The 22,386-nt window shown below is 55.7% G+C and overlaps 6 protein-coding genes across 6 annotated transcripts; 2 read left to right on the top strand and 4 right to left on the bottom strand.

The window, feature by feature from the left end:
* Window positions 1-380: 380 nt before the first annotated feature.
* Window positions 381-1,366, bottom strand: B0T26DRAFT_782795 (uncharacterized protein; the record flags this gene model as incomplete). Its single annotated transcript, XM_060446732.1, has 1 exon — window positions 381-1,366. A coding segment is annotated over one exon (639 nt), but the record flags the coding sequence as incomplete, so codon positions are not given.
* A 1,425-nt stretch (window positions 1,367-2,791) lies between these two features.
* On the top strand, window positions 2,792-4,571 carry B0T26DRAFT_753693 (uncharacterized protein; the record flags this gene model as incomplete). The annotated part of the gene is made up of 3 exons (XM_060445729.1): window positions 2,792-3,365; window positions 3,461-3,792; window positions 3,831-4,571. The coding sequence occupies 3 exons, from the start codon at window positions 2,792-2,794 to the stop codon at window positions 4,569-4,571; spliced, it is 1,647 nt and encodes a 548-aa protein (XP_060294924.1).
* Window positions 4,572-7,517: 2,946 nt separating this feature from the next.
* Window positions 7,518-7,756, bottom strand: B0T26DRAFT_717898 (uncharacterized protein). Its single transcript, XM_060442351.1, has one exon. The coding sequence runs from the start codon at window positions 7,742-7,744 to the stop codon at window positions 7,526-7,528; it is 219 nt and encodes a 72-aa protein (XP_060294923.1). The 5' UTR covers window positions 7,745-7,756; the 3' UTR covers window positions 7,518-7,525.
* Window positions 7,757-11,538: 3,782 nt separating this feature from the next.
* On the bottom strand, window positions 11,539-13,555 carry B0T26DRAFT_717893 (iron/ascorbate family oxidoreductase). The gene is made up of 6 exons (XM_060442350.1): window positions 13,185-13,555; window positions 13,027-13,128; window positions 12,797-12,965; window positions 12,586-12,709; window positions 12,083-12,510; window positions 11,539-12,021 (listed from the first exon to the last, which is right to left on the bottom strand). Exons 1-6 carry the CDS (start codon window positions 13,234-13,236, stop codon window positions 11,778-11,780), a joined length of 1,119 nt encoding a protein of 372 aa, XP_060294922.1. The 5' UTR covers window positions 13,237-13,555; the 3' UTR covers window positions 11,539-11,777.
* An 813-nt stretch (window positions 13,556-14,368) lies between these two features.
* B0T26DRAFT_367236 (major facilitator superfamily domain-containing protein) lies at window positions 14,369-16,691 on the top strand. Its single transcript, XM_060434644.1, has 9 exons — window positions 14,369-14,599; window positions 14,659-14,708; window positions 14,775-14,943; window positions 15,010-15,161; window positions 15,214-15,589; window positions 15,666-15,908; window positions 15,975-16,083; window positions 16,147-16,319; window positions 16,380-16,691. The coding sequence occupies exons 1-9, from the start codon at window positions 14,502-14,504 to the stop codon at window positions 16,495-16,497; spliced, it is 1,488 nt and encodes a 495-aa protein (XP_060294921.1). The 5' UTR covers window positions 14,369-14,501; the 3' UTR covers window positions 16,498-16,691.
* Window positions 16,692-16,715: 24 nt separating this feature from the next.
* On the bottom strand, window positions 16,716-18,497 carry B0T26DRAFT_858306 (uncharacterized protein). Its single transcript, XM_060447721.1, has 4 exons — window positions 18,208-18,497; window positions 17,892-18,144; window positions 17,486-17,764; window positions 16,716-17,391 (listed from the first exon to the last, which is right to left on the bottom strand). The coding sequence occupies exons 1-4, from the start codon at window positions 18,453-18,455 to the stop codon at window positions 16,813-16,815; spliced, it is 1,359 nt and encodes a 452-aa protein (XP_060294920.1). The 5' UTR covers window positions 18,456-18,497; the 3' UTR covers window positions 16,716-16,812.
* Window positions 18,498-22,386: the final 3,889 nt, after the last annotated feature.

Here is a 22,386-nt window from a genome sequence, read left to right as displayed (position 1 = left end):
ACACAATTTAAAGCCTTGTGGATTATTATGACGGCCAGGCATGACTAGTCGCAGAGCTATTTTGTAGTCGAGTTAGTCACTGAATATTAGATAGGTGGGTCATAGACTTTGCCGTTTGGTTCGGTGGTCCCACGTCTATAATATGGCCCGTTCACCGTTGCAAGTAGGGGATCACACACGATTACGGACTCTAAACGTAGGGCACTAGACACGAATAGAGTGATCGGGCTCGGAGTCAATCGATTCGCGAAGCAGATGTGACAATCGAAATTTTGATAGAAACCCATATAACCTATCTACTGTCTGTTCGTAGAAACACCATGTCTACTTGTAGCCATCCTTCCTTCCCACCTATCACTTGCCGCCGTACGCTAATTATCCATCGGTAACCAAATTCCCAAACTCCTGACCGGTTTCAATCTCAACGGGGTTTCACAAGGTAAACAAAAGAAATCCACCACGCAGAATGCATGTCCTTACAAAACGAATGCCTCGGCCATCTCCGGCCTCGAATCCTCTAACAAAACCGTCTGGTGGATCTGTCCCAGTCGTCCGTGGTGTGATTTCGGAAGTTCGAGCTAGAGCGGCCCAGCTGATCGGGGACACGGGGGCCGACACTGACTTGGAGAATGGGGCGCCGTCCTCTGGGACTTTCAGACGAGGCTCGCCGGCCCCTGTAGTCCAGCAGCGGCTCCTGTTCGTTCGTGTCTTGGACGTCCTCGGCTCTTCAGCGGTTCTGTCGCTCCTCGCTTGTTTCTCTGCGCTCCCGCAGCTCGCGCCCTCGGCCCGCGATCTCGAAGGGGAACAACGTCGCGCGGCCGTCGTTGGACGAGGCCGGGCTAGGCGTGGCCGAGTGGAAGGCAGAGTAGTATCGACCTGGCCTTCTGTCGAGCGATGTAGATCGGCCTGACAGTGACACTCTGTGGCCCGAGTCTAGCGAGGTGCCGACCTCGGAAGCGGCCCTTGACGCCGGTCCACGCCCAAATCGGTCCCAGAGCGATTGGAACTCTCTGAGACGGGGTCCATACTCGGGTAGTGATCCGTATAGGGACACGGGTCGGTATCTAGGTTTGGGTCTCGATGGGTAGTCGGGTAGGGATCCGTGTCGGGAGGATGGGGGCGGCCTGGAAAAGTCATGGTGTCGGCGGCGGTCCCAGGGCCGTGTGAATTCATATACGTCTTCTCCGCTGCCAGAGCGACTACGGCCACTGAAGCTGCTGTAGCGGGACATGGTGGCTGTGGGGAGGGATTGGTGATGATATCCTGAGCTGGGACTTGGGATCTGACGAAGAGCAGGCGCTGGTGTTGTGTTGACTGGTGTTGTGTTGACTGATGTTGTGTTGACTGGTGTTGTGTTGACTGGTGTTGCGTTGACTGGTGTCGTGTTGACTGGTGTTGTGTTGACTGGTGTTGTTGGTAAACTGTCTTTCTTTGCTGAAGAGATAGCTGAGGCTTTAGATGGTGATTTGACTTGAAGTAGATTGTGCTATGTCTCCTCTTGTCACTGCGATGGGTGCGGGCGCTGGAGAGATGGATAACTCGACTTGGTTCACGCATTTGCTGAATATTTATACAATTTGATCAAGGCGTAGTCTTTGGGGCCTCCACCAATTCAAGTCACGGCTTCTATGATAGAGGCCATAACTTCTGACTGGTGTGACTAACATTTGAGAGCATATGACGGGTTCTGGTTTGCCCGTAATGGCGCCTTGGGCCTTTCGTATGGTCTTGTTTTTCCACTACGGCACTGTGTCATAATAGTATGCAAGGCTGGGTAATTCGGTAATTCCCCCGGTCGGATGGTGGTTCAATATAGAACCCTCTGCTCATGCCGTTGTATTTAGAGAGAGCTACTGTTGGTCCTGGCTATGTGCTGTGGCGCCCGAAACCTCGATTCAGTTCGGATGTTTTGGTACTTTCAAACAGTCAAAAATGATTTGGGGATCTGTTGCCTTCAGAATTTCTAGCATTGGACTCCAATCCCCTGCCTCAAGTGTCCGTGCCTTCGGAACTTTTCTACTGTGCTGGGAGCATGTGTTGGCCTTTTAAGCCATCCTCGCGGGCCCGCTAGTTTGGTCGAACTAGGCAGCCGACAGTGCTCGCAAATCATCCACTCGGTAGCATTGCGGCTTTGAGCAAAATGCATGACGAAGGGAGGGTTGTGGTCGCTAACACTAGTCTAGTATTGATTGGTGATTCAAGGGTTACCAGACTGTCAGTATCTCGCCAAGCGCCGCCACAACCAATGACATTCTTCTTGAAAAGGGCTGTGCACAAGTCGGAGGCGCAACACGCACTGACCGTCCCTCTCCTCCCTGGGCCGACCAAAGAGGGGCTCGGTGGTTCCAAGGGGCTCGGTGGTTCCAAGTTGCCTCGTAGATTCCTCGCTCATCACCCTTCCATCCTTCCCTTCCATCCTCGGTCAAGACCAAATCTGCATCATGACGGTTTTGCCAGGCGGCCGCTGCTCCTACTCGGCTGAGCAGTCGAGAAGCATAAGCGCCTACATTGGCGAACGATTGCGTCGTTTGTTCCCATTTCCTCACACCTTTCCCCTCGCTCTAACTAAACGAATAGACATCCTTGCAGCCAATACAACCCAATCTTTCCGACTTCACACATCAAATCCTCGCAAGCACGCGGTGCATTCACCACCACAAGCGGCAACTATGGTCAAGCTGCCCGACCGAGTGCTGTTTTACGACTATGTGGCACAGAAGGGGCCAACGAAAAGTGGCAGAAAGCGCTAGACAAGTATGGCGAGGCCCGCAGGTGGAAAGAGCTGGTTAGGATGACGAGGGCTCATTTTCGTGAACGTACGTCCGTTGTGTCGCCCGAACCAATCGTCGGGAGGTACAACTTCACCTCATTCTTCGAATTCTCCGACCGCGTCAACAAAATCAGCGAAGATGAAGAGCTGAGAGAGCAGCGAAGGAATCGAGACACACACTTCATCCTTCGGCTGGCCGGCCGCGACATAGTCCAGTTCCCCGACTTCAAGATCCTCGCCGAAGTAGCCACCATGCGCCACGTCCGCGTCCACACCGACATCCCCGTCCCGCTCGTCTACGCCTATGGCCTAGCGGATGATAATCCGGCAAACCTCTGCCCCTTCATCATTATGGAGTACATGAAACACGAAAAAAGCCTCGTTCAAGACTTGGGCGACCCCGAGCGGGAGTTTGGCAGGCGCCGCTTAGCCCTGGATGCCAATGTCTCGGACGAGCCGCTGGCTGTGGTGTGGGACCAGTTGGCGAGCTACCTGCTGCAGCTGTATGCCAAGATGGAGATCCCCTGCATCGGGAGTCTGCACCCGCAATATGACAGCACGAGCCGACGAGCCCCGACGTTGTCGCTATTTACAGGTCCGCTCAAGTTCATGTGCCCCATGTCGACAAACATGAACGAGCTGCTCTACCTCAGCAACATCCCGCGGGCCGTACTACCTCGCGCCAACAAGGCGTTCCACACGCCGACGACTGGTACGTGGCGCTGGCGGACATGCACATGGCGCAGCTGGTGTTCCAGCAGAATGATCTGACCTCGACGAGCAACGCGTTCCGGACCATGTACGTGGCGCGCCAGCTGTTCCGGCAGCTGGCGCGCGCGGGCAAGCTGTCGTCGTTCGGCTTCGGCGACGACACGTGGTCGGCGCAGGCGCGGAAGGTAGGGCGCGAGGAGCAAAGCAGGCGGTACGCCGCGTCGCCCGGCAGCAGCGGCCCGTTCCGGCTGTGGTGCGACGACCTGTCGGCCGACAATTTTTTGTTGGACAAGGACCGCGTTGTCACTGGCGTCATCGATGGGAGTTCGCCTACGCCGGCCCCGCGCAGTTCGCGCTCGACCCGCCGGCGTGGCTGCTGTTCTGCGAGCCGGGCGCCGGGCCCGAGGAGCTCGACGAGTGGAGCAAGACGTACGCGAGCCGGCTGCCGGCGTGGCTGCGCTCGATGGAGAAGGCCGAGGCAAAGGCCGAAGCCGAAGCCGAAGCCGAAGCCACGCCGACGATGGAAAAAGACAAGACTGGCCTAGAAGTGGAACGCGACTTGGACCAGGCCGCCGAGAAGCTGTCTTTGGAAGACCCAGCTCCCAAAACCATTGAAGAGAACCCTCCCTCCCCCTCCCCCTCAACACCCACCCTAACCAACAGCACAGATGCCAACACCCCGCTGCCCGCCAAAATGTCACGATACATGCGCGAGAGCTGGGAAACGGGGCGCTTCTGGCTGAACTCGGCAGCGCGCAGCAGCGTGCTGTTCGACTACATCTACTGGGCGTACCTGGACGAGCGGTTCTTCGGGCCGCGGAAAGTGTCAACAGGACACGAAGTGCCGGAGCTGTGGCGGCTGCGGCAGTATAACAACACCGACGCGAAGATGGAGCGGCGGATGCAGCGCGACATCGAGGACCACGACTTCTGGCGGGCGCGCATCGGGCTGCTCGGCGACGACCACCGCGAGGCCATGCACACCCTGGCGGCGCGCAAGATGGACGAGCTGCGCGAGGGCGACAAGCTGGTTGACTGGGCCGACGATGCGGCGCGGGAGCATCTGAAGGAGTTCTTGAAGCCGTCCTAGGCAGGGCGGGTCAGGGATCCGGAGTGGAATTTGGACGAGCCATTGTGAGATAGTGAGCTTTGGAAACATGATTTTGTTGAGCCGGTGGATTTCTTTAGTTGCAAAAGAAATAGGTGGCTTAAATATTCAGGCTGTGGATATGATGAAAAGGCACCATGTTGTACGTAAGATAAAGATCCAGCGGCCCTGAAACGTGGTAAACATTTTGCATTTCTGAAGACTTTTGTAACTGTAACCAGATACTCAAAGGGAGCGAGGCAACCACCCTGTTAGATTGCAAAGGCATCTCTCTACCCAAGCCAGGTGGGCAAAGAAAGGAAAGAAATCTCAGTGTTAAATGACAAGAGAGACGTGTTGCTCATATAAATATATATAATATATAACGTGTTTGATAAGCGAGTGGCAGTGACAAGCGAGTGGCAGCTCCACCTCACCAATTTCACCTCTTGCGCAACATCACGATTTAATTTCACAACACAATATGCCTATCGTACGAAATGAAGCGCAAATCATCCTTGCCCTCCAAGCTATGGAGCGCGATGAGGAACTCAATCTCTGGACGGCTGCAAAGGCTTATTCGGTACCCTACAACACACTCAAGCGGCGATATAAGGGAATCTCCTCTCGAGCAGATACCGTCGCCAACTCTCGGAAACTAGACCCTCTTGAAGAGGAGGTTATCGTACGAAGGGTTCTCAACCTATACGAGCAAGGATTTTCGCCTGGATACGATATGGTGGAAGATATGGCCAACTTGCTACGCGCGTCGCGTGACGCGTCACGCGTCGGAAAGCGTTGGGCTTTAAACTTTGTACGACGACAGCCAGAGCTCCGGACGCGTTGGACGCGTCCGTACGACTACCAGAGAGCCAAATGCGAAGATCCGAAGATAATTAGCGCGTGGTTTGACCTTGTTCGCAATACAATCGCGAAATATGGGATCCTCGAGTCGGATATCTGGAACTTTGACGAGACTGGGTTCATGATGGGCCAGATCTCACCAACCCTTGTTGTTACCTCGTCCGAAGGCCGTGCGAGGGTGAAGAAGATCCAGCCTGGTAATCGGGAATGGGCTACCGTGATTCAGGCCGTACGGTCGGGTGGTGATACTATCCCTCCGTACGTGGTGGTTGCGGGTAAAGTCCACCTCGAAATTTGGTATCGCAACAGCCCTTTCCCACCCGAGTGGACAATTGATCTCTCAGAAACTGGATGGACGAATAACCAGATTGGTCTTGACTGGATCAAACACTTTGACCAACATTCTCGCCATCGTACGATAGGTGGAAAGCGACTCCTAATTCTGGATGGGCATGAGAGCCACCACTCGGCCGAATTTGAGGATTACTGCAAAGAAAATAACATTATTACACTTTGCATGCCTCCGCACTCATCTCATCTACTTCAGCCCCTTGATATTGGGTGTTTTCGTATATTAAAGTGGTTCTACGGCAAGGAAATTGAGAAGTTAATGCGCAACCATATTCACCATATCACCAAGCCCGACTTCTTCCTCGCCTTCTTCAACGCATTCCAAGCAACATTTGAACCTGAAAACGTAAAAGGAGGTTTTCGAGGGGCAGGCCTTGTTCCGTTCGACCCAGAAAAGGTGATTTCCCAGCTGGATATCAAGCTTCGTACGCCGACACCGACTAGCCCCCCCGAGGTCTCGTACGACAGCTGGGTCTCTCAAACGCCACGAAATGCTACCGAGGCCTCTCTACAATCAACACACATCAAGGATCGTATTACCAGACATCAAGGTAGCTCACCAACTCCAATTCTTGAGGCACTTGATCAGATTGTAAAGGGTACGACAAAGGTTATGCACGAGATGGTGTTGATGAAAGCGCGGGTACGAGAGCTTGAGGAAGCAAATACAGCTTTAAGCAAACGCCGGAGAGCTAAAAAAAGTCGTATCCGGGTAGGAGGACCATTAACTATGCAGGATGCGAGCGATACTTTGGCCGAAAGGGATGCGCACGCATTGGTAGAGGAGGAAAAGCAATCGAGGGGTGGTCGTGCGAGGAGCAACGCAACAGGTTTAAGGCACTGCAGCAATTGCGGCAAAATAGGACACAACTCTCGTACGTGCCAGGAAGATACGAAAATGGATGAGGAATCAGATTCTGAGTAGTTTTAGTTAATTATTTCCTTTGTAGTATTAGTATCTCGTTCGGTAGTTGTAATGAGGTAGTGAGAACTGCCACTCGCTTGTCACTGCCACTCGCTTATCAAACACGTTATATATATAGACTAATAACACCTAGATTTGAAAGGAAGCAATACAAAATTCTCTGGGGTATAAAAAACCCATGAAGTCAATAGCATCAACAGCATGCCAGCCTACGGGAAGTAGACATCGTTAGAGCCAGTAAAGCCCCGGAACTCGCCCACTATGTGCTCGGTATCCACACCGAGCGTGTAGTCAAAGATTATCAAGTGTCGCAGGCTCGCCATATTGAGCAGGGCCTTCGGCATAAACGCCGAGCCGCTGTCCAGCTTAGCCCACACAACCTTGCGGTACCAGTTGACGCCCAACCGGAGCGAGTGCAGAAACGAACCGGAGCGAGTGCAGAAACGGTGTCCCCGGAGGCGGGATATCCCACCTCACAGATATTCCGCCGTCTCTTCGCTGGTAATCTAGTTGCGCCGCACATTGATCGAGTATAGTGGGTCTTGGAGCTGCTTCGGCGAGGCGAACCTCGGGAAGAATGGTGCTGTGCGCGGGCCTAGCGGCTGGCTGTTCGGGGACTTGGATACGATGAACACCTCGACAAAGTTAGGAAGCACCTCGTGAACTTCCCCGTTGACCCTCTCTGCTAGGTGAGTACTGGAAGTGGATTTGCGGAGGGCGTCTGGCGGCAAACGCCCGGTGGCAGTGTCGCCGTCGAGGAGTTTGGCGAACCAGATGGCTTCTTCGTCGGGTCCCAGGAGCGAAGAGGATCTCACACTCAGCTGCAACTGCCGTCCGAGAGCGCTCGTCTTCTCGTCTTTAGTTGCATTGGCTCTATGATCTTGAGTGTGATGGCTAGTCGAACAGTCACGCGCCGCGAGTAGACGGCGCCGTCCTTCCACGAGACGTCAAACTGCGTGTCGAAAACGGTCCGGACGGGGTTGTTGACGTTGACCTGGCGCATCATGGAGGATGCATTAAAGGCTAGGTTTTTCATCTTGATGTGTCCAAACCGCGGCCGAGCTGTGACGACCAGCAGAAGATACGCACTAGGATAAAGCGGAGCCAGGGAACCTATCGCTAGGCCAGAGTGCCCTTCTACGTCCTTGCCTTCTCCTGGAGCCTTGTACAGGCCGCCCGGAACAAGGCGACAGCTATATGTCCAAAGTGGACTCCCGCTCAAATTTAGTCCCTCGATAGCGGGAAATACCAGTGCGGCAGCCGAGCCTGGGATCATGAGCAACGGCGCTAGAGCTTTGTCGACACCAACTTCTCCTGCAAGGTCTACGCTGCTGGTGGAGGCCAATGTGACGGGAATTCGCACCTCTAGGCGCTCGGGATAGTCATATTCCTTGTTGTCGACCTCCTGCATCTATTTCAGGGAAAATACCAAGTCCATCGGCCTGTCAAAAGCGCAGACAGTGCTGTCTCCGTTTAAAGAGCCGGTATTTGCGTGGGTTGCTCATCCGGGCTGGAGAGCGGGAAGCAGAGCGCCCTGTCAGGCTGCTGGTACCATATGGCTTCTTTGGGATATTGGACACGCGGCATAAGCAAGTCCCGAGTGGTCTTGTCCACAAGCCCTTGAAACTGTGAGTTCATCGTTGGGCATAGATGTTGCAAGTAGTGACAGGGCCGCAAGGGAATCTGGACCACAAGGCAACGGCACCCATTTCGGGTCGACCGGATAGCTGCGTGGCCTCGGGGGCGCCGGAGTTGCTGCTGAGGCTTTGGGACTGTGGATATGATTGCCACCGCCGCTCCGAGCTTTGTTCTCGGACCAGTGTGTAGCTGCACCGCTGGCCTTCGTCCACCTGCCATCACCGTCATCGTTGCTAGCTCCCTGGTCATTCTTCCGAACCCCGAGCGTCAATTGGGAATTTGGCGTGCCTAATTGCAAAGCCAGAAGGCTAGACGGTACGTCCATTTCCGACCCTTTCCACTTCTAAATCTTGGAACCATCTCGGCCAGTCATCTCGGCGACATACTGCCCCATGAGGGCGTCTAGACGCAACATCTTCGAATCCTAGTCGTATACAGGATCTGCAGTCGCCGTATCCCACTTTCTAGACACGGGTGCGAGAACTTGTCGAAGCTTCTCCCGATCTGGCCCTGCCGGCACGGTCTCCAAGTCCACCAATGGCACAGGCCGGAAGACGGTCTCGAGGTCGGAAGAGGTAAGAGTGGATCTCACCGCGAATTCTTGCTGATAGGGCGGTTGCGAGATACGGACACTCTCGAAGTTGTCTTCGCCGGGGACGCGGCCAAAGAGACAGACGAGAATATCGTCTGCGAGAACTTGCATGTACAGCACCTCACGGATCCCATCCGAGACAGCCTTGCTGAAGCGCGCCTCCACCTTTAACTTTCCAGCAACCAAAGGATGTCATGACATGTGTGAGGACCCGTCCACCAAACTGGCCCTCAAGCAGCCAGAGCCGCCCAGAACCCCCGGGCCTATCAGAAGCCTCCTCGAGGCCCCACCTACCCCACTGATAGACGAAAACTTATTCGCGAGCACGCGACGCGTTGTCGGACTTTTCCTTCTTTCCCTCCTCAGTTTAGAATCTTCGTCGATAGCACCCAATGGACTGAGTTCACCTCAATGCCTTGCCCTGGTCGTGACAACATGCACTTTGGACTCGACACGCGCAACAGAGTGTCAGGCGACCGCAGGTCTTTCTGAACGGGTTTCTTGGTCTCTGGGTCTGTGGCCTCAATATGCTGAGAAACGGCCAGTGTGTATGATCCCACAGCAAGTGGAGGCTCCTGGTATGACCAGATCCGCGGTTGTTCTCGCGAAAGTTACCTTTCTGAAGCGATAGACGAATTTGCCGTGAGAGTGCGGTCCGGTTCCCGGCGCGAGAAGGCCGGGTATAACGCATTCTTCGAGGCGGTCAACATGGCGGAATGAAATACGGATGAACTTGATGCCGATGTCGCCCGGAAAGTTTAGTGCCGAATCTTGCGATATAAGGGCCCAGGGGCGTTCGAGCCTAAGGTGTGAGATGCGATGGTCAGTAATTGGGACTCGGACCCGAAATTGGGGGAGATTTCCGCGATCAGGGGCGTCGACTTTGAGATTGGCCCGCTCTGATGAACGTTCATGGCTCCTCCACGATGCGATCAAGATGACAGCAATGGCGACGGCGACGACGATAGTGAGATTGACTCCTTCCTTCGGTGGGTGCCTGCAACGGCGACGACGATTGTGAGATTGACTCCTTCCTTCGGTGGGTGCCTGCAACGGCGGCGGGTGCTGGTTTGGTTCACACCATTTTGCTCCAAGCGTAAAGTCAAAAAGCCGAGCAACTGCTGCTGGCAGGCAGCTAGCTAATAGGGGCGCGGGGAGCTAGCGTTTAAACTATCGAGGGCGATCCCAACCATTCCCCCTTTGGGCCGAAGGTGGAGCGCACTGTGTGCGACTCGAGGATGCACAGCGAATTCACCACTCTGTGCCTCCCCGAATTAGTGCCCCTGAATCCATCGACTGCACTTGCCAGTTAAATTCGGGACTCGTCCTGCCACTGACTCGAAACCGGTGTCAGTAGCAGTTGCCATTTCTGTCGAGTTACCCCTCACTAGCCAAATTCGGACCGTCTAGGATGGTCAGGGGCAGGGTGATTTGGCAAGCATGAACTGCTGAAGAATTTAAGTTTGGAATAGGTTAATTACTGCCAAGCGAAAAGTTTCGGCTTCAGGAATTGCGCCCTGTCCACCCGTTCCACTGTCCACCCGTTCCACCTACTTCAGCGTGCCGCATCCTCTTGTCAGACGCCCAATCTTTGTAGTTCATTATACGTAACGACAAATGATGATTCTCAACGGGCTCATCACTGGTAGACCCGACCATGATGTATCCCTCGACCAGCTCGCTCTTTGCCGCAGCCTCGACCTTCAATGACCCGTCGACGGGCGTCATCTACACTAGAAACCACGCCGCCGCCAACGTCACAGGCCGCATGTCATGACATCCTTTGGTTGCTGGAAAGTTATCGGGCTAGCAACCATGGCCAACTTGGCGATAAGCATGGCAGCGTTTCTCCTACTGGCTAGTTCGGCGGCCCAGACACAGCAACACCGGAGCCGAAACACCTGATCCACCGCACCAACAAGAAACACGAGACTCCGGAGATGTCACATATCAGCCGGCCATGGATGACTTCAACAACAACGCCTGTAACGATCTTGACCAGCCGCGAGGATGGATATCCACAATGGGAGTACACAATGGGGGTACACAAGTCGACAAAACACCTCCCAATGCACGCTCTACCGCGTGCTAACGAGCTCACATTAGCTATTATAGACATTCTGAAGTTGGACGATATTTATGTCTTGCGCACAACATCGAGACGCTTCATGGAGCTTCTCAGCGACCCACTGTCTGCGGCTTGTCACACCGCAGAAAGGCTTCTATGGTGGGGAATCGATGATATCTAAAAATACAACATCCGACGCACCTAGAAATCGTGGTGCCGAATGCAGAAATCACGGTGCCGAATGCAGAAATCACGGTGCCGAACGCAGAAATCACGGTGTTGTGAATGGTGCGCCGATTTCCAACTGGCAGTGGGCGTCCTGAAAGGACTCTGGGCTCTGTCAAGGGCCCTCTATTGCTCTGGGTGCAAGATCAGGCATTGCGCCATCTACTTTTCGGCGAGACAGAAGGACCTCGGTCTACGACGACACACGCATATGTATTGGGCGCGAAGGCAGCGTGCAGCTCTGTTCCCACTTATCGGTGAACTGGGCGGAGCTGGGTTTGCAGCCCTGGGGCTATGGCAAAGACTGTGAGCCATCGGAATCTGTGATTCGCTGCCTACACCCGTCACACGAGAGCCGCGACCAGCTATTTGCAAACTACCCGGGGAAGATTGCGCCAAGTAGTACCACTCCATCCCATCCCTCGGCTGCGCAGTCCGCTGTTTCCAGAGGGCGTCTGTCCAACAAATGCTCGCGTCGTGCCCCAAGACTACACGTACATCAGCCAGCCACATCATCTTCTCCCTGCCGAGAAGCCCCAAGATTTCTCAGTTGTAGATCTTGGCGGTCAGCCCGGGGATGATCTCGAGGTCCTTCTCATTGTACTCGTACTTGCCGCCGGGCAGGATCTTGGCCTCAACCTTGCGGCGCTGCTGCTGCGACTGGCGCACGATGACCCACTCCTCGGTCGTCAGGTGCTGGCCCAGCTCGGTGAAGGCGTTGGTCGTCAGGCCCAGCCGATTGAGTAGCGGGCTGTTCTGGATGGGATCCAGCACGACGTGGTTGTTGGGTCTGTGTTGGGCTACCGTGTTAGTCGACCCCAGAGAGCTGAGACGAGGGGGCAATCAATTACCTGGCAAAGTAGAGCAGCCCCAGCCGGTCGACGGTCGACTGATCGGCCGGCGGCGCGTGCACGCGGTGGATGCTCGACTTGATCAGCCCGCCCGTCAGCGCCGTGAGCGCGTCGCACGTGTTGATGGTGATGGTCGCGTCCTGCGGCTTGACCCACTTCCAGTTCCCTTCCGAGTTGAGGATCTGCAGCGCCGCCACCGGCTGCCGGAAGAGGAGGGTGACCGTGCCCAGGTCCGTGTGCCCCGCCGCGTACAGGTCGCCCACCTTGCCGTTCTCTTCCGCGCTGCGCGCCGCGTAGTGCATGTACCGTAAGTGGTCCTCGCCCTTGACGTCGTATAGGTGGTCGCGTACTAGTTGGTCCTCGTCTGGCAGCTCGAGGAGGAGGGCGAAGAGGCGGAGGAGCTTGACGACGACTTTGCTATGGCATTTCTGTGCCGGTGGGTGGGGGGGTTAGATGGACTGCGGACGAATGCCATGGGTAAGTGGATAGGTGGTGGTGCTTACGCGGCTAAAGGCCTCGACCTCCTCGATGTGCTCCTGGATCACGGCTGGCTGTGCGCGCTGGTGGAAGCCGTCGAACTTGGGAATGTTATAGACCTGGATGTTGTCCTTGACCCCATTTCCGATGCTTCAGTGTCACAAGTTCGACGTCAGCTTCATCCCGACAATTTTACGTTTCTGACCGGATTTAGAGGTGGTGAGTGCAAGCACATACACGCGGAGCCCGGAGGGCCGGTACCCGTTGTACTCGCCCCTGACCAGGTCGTCGTGGTTGTGGTACTTGAGCTTCTCCTCCAGCGGCAGCGCGTAGAACTCCTTGCCCAGCGAGAACTGCCGGTTGACCTCCTCCTGCGAGATGTTGAAGTTCTTCACGTAGAAGAAGCCTGTGGAACGAGATCTCAGCATGGGGAGAAAAGATGGCTTGACCTGTGGGAAGGAACTCACCAACGTGGCGCACGGCATGGTCGAGCTGCTTGACAAGCTCCTCCTTGCCGCCCGGCTGCTCGTAGAGGCTCAGGTCAAGAGTAATGAGCTCGGCCCAGTCCACTGGCTCGGTGTTAGTGGCCTGTGAAGTGGCTGTAGCGAGTGGAGTAAATACTCACGATTCTCCTTGGTGGGCGTCACCTCCTCGTAACGATCGATACGGCCAGGCATGTTCGCGGTGTTTGGGTAGAAATTGGTGTTTATTTGGGGTATTTTTGAGATGGCAGATCCACGCTGTAGGACCAGTGATCTTGTGTTATCTTCTTTATCTCTGTAGCGTATATGCACGCGTAGGCAGGTCTATATACTCCCAAATGGTGCACGCGTCTGGCGATCGCGCAAATTTGCACGGCACTCCGGCACATAGCAAGATGGTAAAACACCCGAATCGGCCGGCCGTGCATCTTAGGCCAGAGCACGCCATCTCGCCTCGTGATGGCGGCCGTTATCACCGGCGATTAGGCGCTCTTCTGCCCGTGGCCGCGAGACGGCAGCCGTGTGACGGAGGAGGGCCGACAGCCGGTGGAGCTAGCCCCCTTTTCCGTTGCAATCTGCCAAGCACGCAATTGCGAGCTAAAACCACACCACGGCCTCAATGAGGCTACTTAATCCGCCCTTGATCCCCCCACGCTGTCTGGCTTGGTAAGCTGCGACACGACGGGTGAACCAGATGTGGAAGGGAGCAGCACGCAATAGACTGCACCGTCTCGACACTTTTTAGCGCTGCGCTCGAGATGTCTTGCTGGCTAGAAACAGCTTGCTAACAGCTTGCTAACAGCTTGCCAAAAGTTTGCTAAGAGCTTGCTAACAGCTTGCTAACAGCTAGCTGGATCGCTTCTGAGCCAGCGCCAAGATCTCGAGCGCCTCTAGTTCCAGTCCCGTGTTGCTGGGCTGCATGTACAAGACACAGACACATGTCAAACGGCCGTCGCCCAGCTGGCTGCTCTAGACTCTCCCCTTGCCCACGGATGCTGATACCAAACAAGGGCTGGGCTGTGGGGAAACAGGCCACCCTGCATGGTGGCGTGCCAGGCTTGCAGCCCCTCAGTTCTGGAGCCGCTGGCGGGGTGCTGTCTCCGATGGTATGGGTGGGCTCCGAGGACCGGTGCCGGCGTCCTCGACAGACGCAGCATCGAACCGGACATGCAGGTAAAAGGCGGAATCCTTAGCTCTGGTGGCGAGATTGGATGCGGGCGAGCGGGCGAGTGGTTTGGTGCCGTGGTTCCGAATTCTCATGGCCCCGGTCCGAATTCTCATAGCCCCGGCGACCAACGTCGCATAAACAAATGGGCTAGTCACCTATCACTGGCGATTTCATATTCTCGAGGCAATATCAATACCGGGCTCGTCCTCTGCTTTGTGCTGCTTCGGTCATCCTTCCATCGCCTATCTCCTTGCACCCCTGTCTCCTTACACCCCCTGAAAACACTTTGGCCATGGGAGAACTCAAACCAGGAAAGAGGCTGTCGCCGCTTGGCCTCTTCAAAGAAGTCTTCAACTGGTACCCCTCAGAGTTAGCTGCCGCCGAGCGCAAGTCAGTCTGCTTCTTGTCGTTGGAGCAGCATGCCGAGATGCTCACCCTGCACTTTTTAGGCTCTTGTTCAAGTTAGATACTTCCATCCTGACCTTTGCGTGCCTCTGCTGTGAGTCCTCCCTACGTGCAAGTCAAGCCTTGACATACCGGGCTCGCTAACGCAGTCTGCGTGCAGTCTTTATCAAATTCCTGGACCAAACAAACATCAGCAATGCATACGTCAGCGGCCTCAAAGAAGATTTCAGCCTCTACGGCGACGAGCTCAACTACATTAACGTGTGCTACTTCACCGCCTATGTCATCTTCCAGGTGCCGGGGATGCTCTTGATGTCCCGCCCCAGGCTGTAGGTTGCCGCTTTCCACGACCCCCGGTCTATTGTCGCGTGATTCGATATTGACACGAGAAACAGGGCGAGATGGCTCCTCCCCACCCTCGAAGTGCTCTGGGGCATCGTCACGTTCGCGCAGTGCCGCGTCACAAACATCCAACAGATCTACGCCTGCCGCTTCATCATCGGCATGCTGGAGGCGCCCGTATTCGCCGGCACTCACTTCATCCTCGGTAAGTTGAAGACCGGGACAGAGCGAAAGAGATAATCTCTGACACGTGTCAGGCTCGTGGTACAGCGGGCCGGAGCTGTTCAAGCGGGCGGGCACGTGGTTCGTGTGCAACCCGCTGGGGACCATGGTCAGCGGGTACCTGCAGGCGGCCGCATATACGAACCTCTCGGGCGTCTACGGCATGCCCGGGTGGAAGTGGCTGTTCATCATCGACGGCGTCATCACGGTGCCGTGCGCCCTGCTCGGCTTCTGGGTCTTCCCCGGCGTGCCCGACTCGCCCAAGGTCTTCTTCCTGACCGACGCCGACGTCACCCTCGCCAAGCAGCGCCTCGAGCGCTCTGGCATCCGCCGCCCCGGCAAGCTCGACTTTGACGTCTTCAAGCGTACGCTCTCGCGCTGGCACATCTACGTCTTCGTCTTTTGCTACATGTGAGCTTCTCGGTTCTTTCCACCTCTCACACGAGTTGCTATCATCGAAAGGCTAATGCATGCCCCCCCCTGACAGCTGCATGATCATCTCATCATACCCGGCCGGCTACATGAACCTGTGGCTCAAGTCCGAGGGCTACTCGGTGCAGCAGATCAACACGCTGCCGACCGTCACCTCGGCCATCAACATCGTCGCGTCATGGCTCGGCACCACGCTGGCCGCCATCTATCCCAGTTGGGTCATCTACTCCATCGTCGAGGGAGCCTGCATATTTTCCAGCCTGGTCATGATCATCTGGAACGTCCCCAAGCCGCTGAAGCAAGTTTTTCCCCCTTTCCTAAACATCAACACCGAGTTGGTTGCTGACCAGAGGCCGTCTGCCAGGTTCGTTGCGTGGTACCTTTTCGGTCTAGCCGGCTGCGCGAGCCCGATCCTGTACTCGACCGTGAACACCATTGTCAAGGGAGACTCGGAGGAGCGAGCACTAATCATGGTGAGTTCGATCACGTCCTCTCAGCACGCCCAGATAAGAGCCCAAGCTGACGTGGCACCGCAGGGCTCAATGATGACCATCGGGTACTCGTTCAACGTCTGGGTGCCGCTGCTCCTGTTTCCCACCGCGGGACCGGACGGTGCCCCGAGGTGGCGCAAGGGCTGGCCCGTCACGCTGGTCTTTTTTTTCTTGCTGTGGGCGGGATTCGTCACGGCCATCGTGGTGCATAAGAAGAGGTACGTCTGTCCTGATGCATGGCCTGATTACGAACGACACTGACACTACTTATCACACAGGGAGAAGAAGCGTCTTGCGAACCTAACCGAGACGGCCAGCGACTCGAACGACGCCGAGTCGAATGACGCCGGGTCGGCGGTTGGTGTGATTGCGGATGTCGTGGACGTAAAGAAGTAGACAGGGACTTCAAACGGTTAATAACAGCCATATACCCAGCCCAGTCATATATATCCGTTGGATTTAGATGAGTACTTACGAGTGAGCCTGGTGTTATGAGTGAGCCTGGTGCTATGAGTGAGCCTGGTGTTATGAGTGAGCCTGGTGTCTATGAGCAAAGATATGAATATTGAAAATGACGAAGATAAATCGACCAAATGCATTCCATGCCATCATGTGCGACCTCGTCAACCTGTATAAATTGCCGAATCTAAGCATCTCCATCTGATTCTTAGTCATCTACATGAGCCCGTTGCCGTCTTCAACTGGAACCCCCTATTCCTCCTCCAAGCCCTCAACCGCCTTCCTCCACACAGCCCCAATATCGTTCGCATAGATCCAACTCATATCCTTGCCGCCACCTTTGATAACCTTGACACGCACGCGGTCATCATAGCTCACACCATCATCCCCATCCCCCTCCTTGACCCCCTCCCCATCCCCCTCCTTGACCCCCTCCCCATTCCCCTCCTTGACCCCCTCCCCATTCCCCTCCTTAACCCCCTCGCTCCTCAACTGCACCAGCTTCGCCTCGCGCCCCGCCGCCTCGGCCGCGAGGTGGCTGTACATGCGCGCGTAGTAGGGCAGGCGAATGGCATCGAAAACTTGGAGCGCGCGCACCGCGTCGTTGTTAAACTTCTGCAGCGCCTGCGCCAGCACCCAGCCGTCCTCCATCGCGAACCCCGCCCCTGACCCAAACGCCCCCGACAGCGCGTGCGACGCGTCCCCCACCAGCACCACCTTGCCGTCCCATGCTGTGAGCCGGTCGAGCTCGGGCCCCGCGAAGGCTGCGAACTCGCGCCAGTCGCCTGTCTCGACCTGCGCGAGCGCCGCGCGGATCTGCGGGAGGTATTCCTGTTGTGCCGTTAGCCAGTGCCGCCACTTAGATGTATATATGTCGGTGTCTGTTCCTTCAGCCGTGAGGATCCGAGAGTGGATGTCCACATACCGGGAAGTGCGACTCGACGTGTTCGTTGCCGACCGGCACGCCCCAGCTGACCTTGCTGGCGCTGTGCACGGCCGGGTCGTGCCAGGCGCGGGCGGCGATCTCGCCCAGGCCGTCGCCGACGGGCGACAGCCACACGTGCGTCGTCGGGCCGTGCCACCAGCCCGTCGTCGCGAACCGCCCGTCCAGCGCCACCACGGCGTCCCACGACAGCAGCGCCCGCCAGATGGTCGTGCCCGTGAACTTGAGCTCGTACTCGGGCCACGCCGAGTCCCGCACCACCTGCCGCGTGCATCTGTTAGGGATGTGTTTTCGTGTAGTTATGAAGAGGAGTCGTGTAGTTATGAAGAGGAGTCGGGTAGTTGTGAAGAGGAGTCGGGTAGTTATGAAGGAGTCGGGTGTTGCTTACCGAGCGAATGCCGTCGGCGCCGACCACCAGGTCCGCCACCTCGGCCGTGCCATCCTCAAAGACCAGCTCGACGCCGTCGGCGCCCTTGTCCACCATGCGCGCGAGCTTCTTGGACAGCTGGATGACGCCCGGCTTGACGTGTGCCAAGAGTGCCGACTGCAGCTGCGTGCGCTGCGTGCGGATGTTGGCGTGCTTCTGGCCCGGGGCCGGCGGCCGCGCCATGCGGTGGACTTCTTCGCCGGTCTTGCCGTTTCTGAGGGTGCGTTGGAATTAGCTTGTTCGTGAAAACGAGGGAAATCGCAGAAGAAAAACGCACAGGTTGAGGACCGTCGCCGTGACGTGGCCGCTCGTGAGCGTGTCCGCAACCCCTAGCAGCTCCAGCACGTTCCACGAGTTCTGCCCGATGCTGATACCTGCGCCCACCTCGCGCAGCACGCTGGCCTGCTCGTACAGCCGCACGTCGACGTTGGCTATCTGCGAGAGCGCGATCGCCGTGCTCAGCCCGCCTGGTCCACCGCCGATGATGGCCACCCTGAGCACCTCCTCGGGCGCCTTGAGTAGCATGTTTCCGGGTGGCTTTGGGGGTGGCTTTGGAGGTGGTTTTGGAGGTGGCTTTGGAGGTGGTTTTGGAGGTGGCTTTGGAGGTGGCTTTGTTGATATTCTTCGGTTGAAGGTCTTTCGCGACCGCAGCCGGAGGAGGGCGAGTGAGGGTGCTGCGTGTCTTTGTTCAATCTGCAGATGCCAATACTGTCAAGGCGCAAGATGGTGGAGGGGAGTGGCCGTCCTAGAATGTATTTTGCTGTTTATCCTAGTCTGTCGTCACAACCACAGTCAAGCCAAAACTAGTGGAGGGGGGAAGGGGGGGGGGGAATGGTTGTGGGGGGATGTGGGAGGGTAGTATGTGTCTTTGCCTCAACCTGATGGTGCCTTCAATTTCAAGACAGACAATGGTGGAGGGGAAGTGAGTGTTCAAGAATGGAATTTGGTGTCTGCCCTGGTCTGTTGTCACGACCAAAGTTAAGGCCGGAACTGGTGGAGGGGGAGTGTTGGGCTTGAACTGTTCTTTGGTATTTGTCCTAATGTATCGTCGCAATCGCAGTCAAAGCCGGGACTGGTGGAGGGGAAGAGTGGGCTGCGCGAGAACTGTTTGAATATTTATTCGGGCTCGCTGTGGCAAGCACGCCTAGAGCCGGACATGGTGGAGGGGGAGTGATCCCCCCCCCCCAACGCCAAGGATAATCGTAAGATGGGAGATAGGCGCGAGACGGGCTTTCGGAATCGCGCTGTGGAGAGTTGGCGCACGTCAAATGCAGCCAAGGTGGCGTGCGATCGAGACGCAGGCGCTAGATGTGGCCCTGCATATGCATCCGAATGTCAGCATGCAGCAAAAGTCAATGGACTGGCCTGGAACACCATCGCCACATTGGGAAGGACAACTTCTGGAAAGAACAACTTCTGGGAAGGACAACTTCAGGGACGATAAACTCTGGCAAGCGGGTGCTCTCTTGCAGGTAGCGAGTGTTGTACTGACCGAGGTTCAAATGTGAGGCCAAGCCAAGGAGAGAAACAATTTGCCGGCAATTGTGTTAGTAAGTGGTGCGCGCATGGAAAACAGAAACGACCGCCAGTCAAAGAAAAAGAGAAGGAAGCTGGCCAAGTCGAGAACAGAAGATGAGGGCCCGGCAGGAGTAATGGGTCCAAAATGGGTGTCATGTGACCGGGGTAGGAGACAAGAATGCGGGCGCTACCGTGGTGATGACTTCGTTTGAAAAAGTCTAGCCGCCGCCGCAACCACCAACTACAGTGCTGTCTTCAGCTTCAAGCAGGATCAAAAGTAGAGGAAGAACAGACAAATGCCCTACAAGGCAAACAATGCACAAACTGTGCGTTCCATCACGAGACGGCAGGAGGAAGGTCGGACAAAAGCAGACAGTCAGGTAATAAAAAAGACTAAAAAATATCAGAAGTGGCCTAGCCGGGAATCGAACCGGAGGGGAGGGAAGGGGGCCTACTTGGAGATGTCAGCACTTACTTGACTAGTGCGTATACCAGCTAGGCCACTTCTTCTTCTTCCTTGTTATTATTACAGGCGCGAGAACTAATACACCTAGTCCGACTGAATGCTGAGGCGGCGTGGGCGGCCGGCGGGCACGTCGAGGCGCGAGGACAGCTGGAGGCGAGCAGGGCACGCGTGACGCGAGGACAACTGGAGGCGAGCAGGGTACGCGTGACGCGGCTGGTTGGCTTCCCCGTGAAGCTGTCGCAAGGCTGTTGCCCTGCCCGGTCTCTTTTGCCTGGTGGTTTGCCTGCCCGGTCCTCCTTTGCCTGGTGGTTTGCCTGCCCTGCCCTCTTTGCCTGGTGGTTTGCCTGCCCTGCCCTGCCTTTCCCTCGCCTGAGGCTGTTGATGCCGCGGCGCCAGCCCTCGACGGCGAGCCCACACCTCCGCTAAACCTTTTCCCTTACGAAGCCATCGTGACGCCTTTCCCCGGGCTCCACCGCTCTTGATTTTGCCCTGCCTGCCCTGCACGCTCTTCCCTCGTGTGAGGCTGATGATGTCTCTGCTCGTGCGCCCACCTCTCGCTCGTGCACCGGCTGCTACGCCTACAACCATGAAGCTTTTGGTTCTCTCACCACCCGCTGCACTGCACTCGCTCGTGCACTACCCACTCTGCACACGGCTATATTTGTTTAGATTTGACCTCAAAACCCGGATATTTGACTGGCTCTAGGCTCGATTTGATTGAGTGGGTCTCATTTGACGATGTTTACGGCATCTTCCGCTCTACCAAAATAGGTAAAAAGTCACCAAAATGGTCCCCTGAGGTGGAAAAAAGCCCTGAATCCCGGGAAAGGTCATCTTCGCATCCAATTATTCAAACACATGGTGTTGTTCAAGGTATCGTCAACCATGCTATGTCTCTGCGTGCCCCGCTAACCTCGTCGTTTACCTTGTCGTTGACTATCTAGGCAAGCCAACAGCCGTGTTCGGCGATCCACGACGACCTAGAAGGCTTTTTTCCACCCCAAGCCTCCGGTACGTATATGCCCTGTGTTATTTTTATCGTGGGCCAGTCCTTGACCTGTATGCTGCTCAGGCCTTTCAAGTCATGCACCACCACTTCGCTGTACTGCGCGGCGAGCCGCGATGGCCTCTTCATGGCGTCAAACGCTCGCTTTTGGCCTGTGGAGAGGGTCGTAGGTTCGACGGTCGAGGTAGGCATATTGTCGGTAATTCGGACGTGAGGAAGCAGGGAAATCGTTGTAGGAATAGAAGGATTCGGCGGAAAGGTAGAGTTCGGCAGTTTGTTTACGTCGGAATAATTGCATTGCAGCTTTAACGGCATGCAGAAAATTTCTTGGGCCAGGAAAATGCCGGGCGGGCAAGGAAAATGCAGGGTTGGCCGTGGGCAGGGAGCGCCCTGAATCCAGGAAAATCCGAAAAATCCGCCCTAAAAAATGGCCTGGCCAATGGGAAGGAAATATTTGACCACTGCCCAAATATTTTGGGCTTTATATTTGAGCTGATTTGACCTCAAAAATCGCATATTTGACTGACAATACGGCCTAGATTTGATCGTTTGATTTGAACATATTTGAGTTGTTGCCGGCGCTGGTCTGAGCCGAAACCCTGACCTGGCCGCCACCGCAATCCAACACTCCCGAGGCTTCCGCTGAGTGATCCGGGAAGCTACAGCGAGCGGCGACGAGGAAGAACCCGAGCACACAGCTCGCGGCCAGTGGCTCTACCGTGATGGTGGACGGTGGGAATAACCGCCCCTGGGCTTCGAATTTTGAGGATGAGAATGCGGAGTAACGGGATTGTAAACGGAGAAGAACAACGAGGAGCGGTACCCAACGAGGTACAGGACGAGGATTTGATATCCCGGGGTTTGGGAGCCTGGGATGGAGCCGGCTTTGGTGATTGGCATGGTTTCGGGGTTGGCTCGTGCTCCGATCTCGCATCAAACAAAGCCGTTGCCATGAAGATCACGCGCAAGAATAATGCCATACAAGAGGGCGGCTTTACCGAGAATTACTAACTTACCCGCGTTGGGAATGTCGGGTTTATTCATCGTTAAGGGAAAAGGTATGTCCAACGGTAAATGTGCTACCGAGTAATTGGCTGGAATAGCGAAATCAATAAAGAGTGAATTTCTCCCAATACCTATCTGCTTTGTGAGAGTACCTTGGACTTTATGAGAAAAGTCCTGCAGAGGCTGGTAGGGAAAGGATACTCTCCTAGGCTCATGACTGGGCAGAGCCACACTTTACGCTGACTTCATTCCCGCCCAGCGCTGGCATCAATTCAATTAGGCCAAATATGAAGCCTTATTTGATTGTATTTGAGGCTCAAAATGGTGTATTTATCTGTGTAAGAGGCTCTCTCTGATTGGGTGGGTTTTATTTGACTTAATTGACGGAATTTGTCGCTCCACCAAAAAACAAGGAAATCGAGCCCCGAATGGCACCCTGAGACCGGAAAAAAGCCCTTGAC

This window comes from Lasiosphaeria miniovina (assembly GCF_030549165.1).
Source record: "Lasiosphaeria miniovina strain SMH2392-1A chromosome Unknown B0T26scaffold_5, whole genome shotgun sequence".
NCBI classification, from domain to species: Eukaryota; Fungi; Ascomycota; class Sordariomycetes; order Sordariales; family Lasiosphaeriaceae; genus Lasiosphaeria; species Lasiosphaeria miniovina.
The sequence above is the reverse complement of the archived record's forward strand: the minus strand, read 5'-3'. Positions and strand labels throughout refer to the sequence as shown.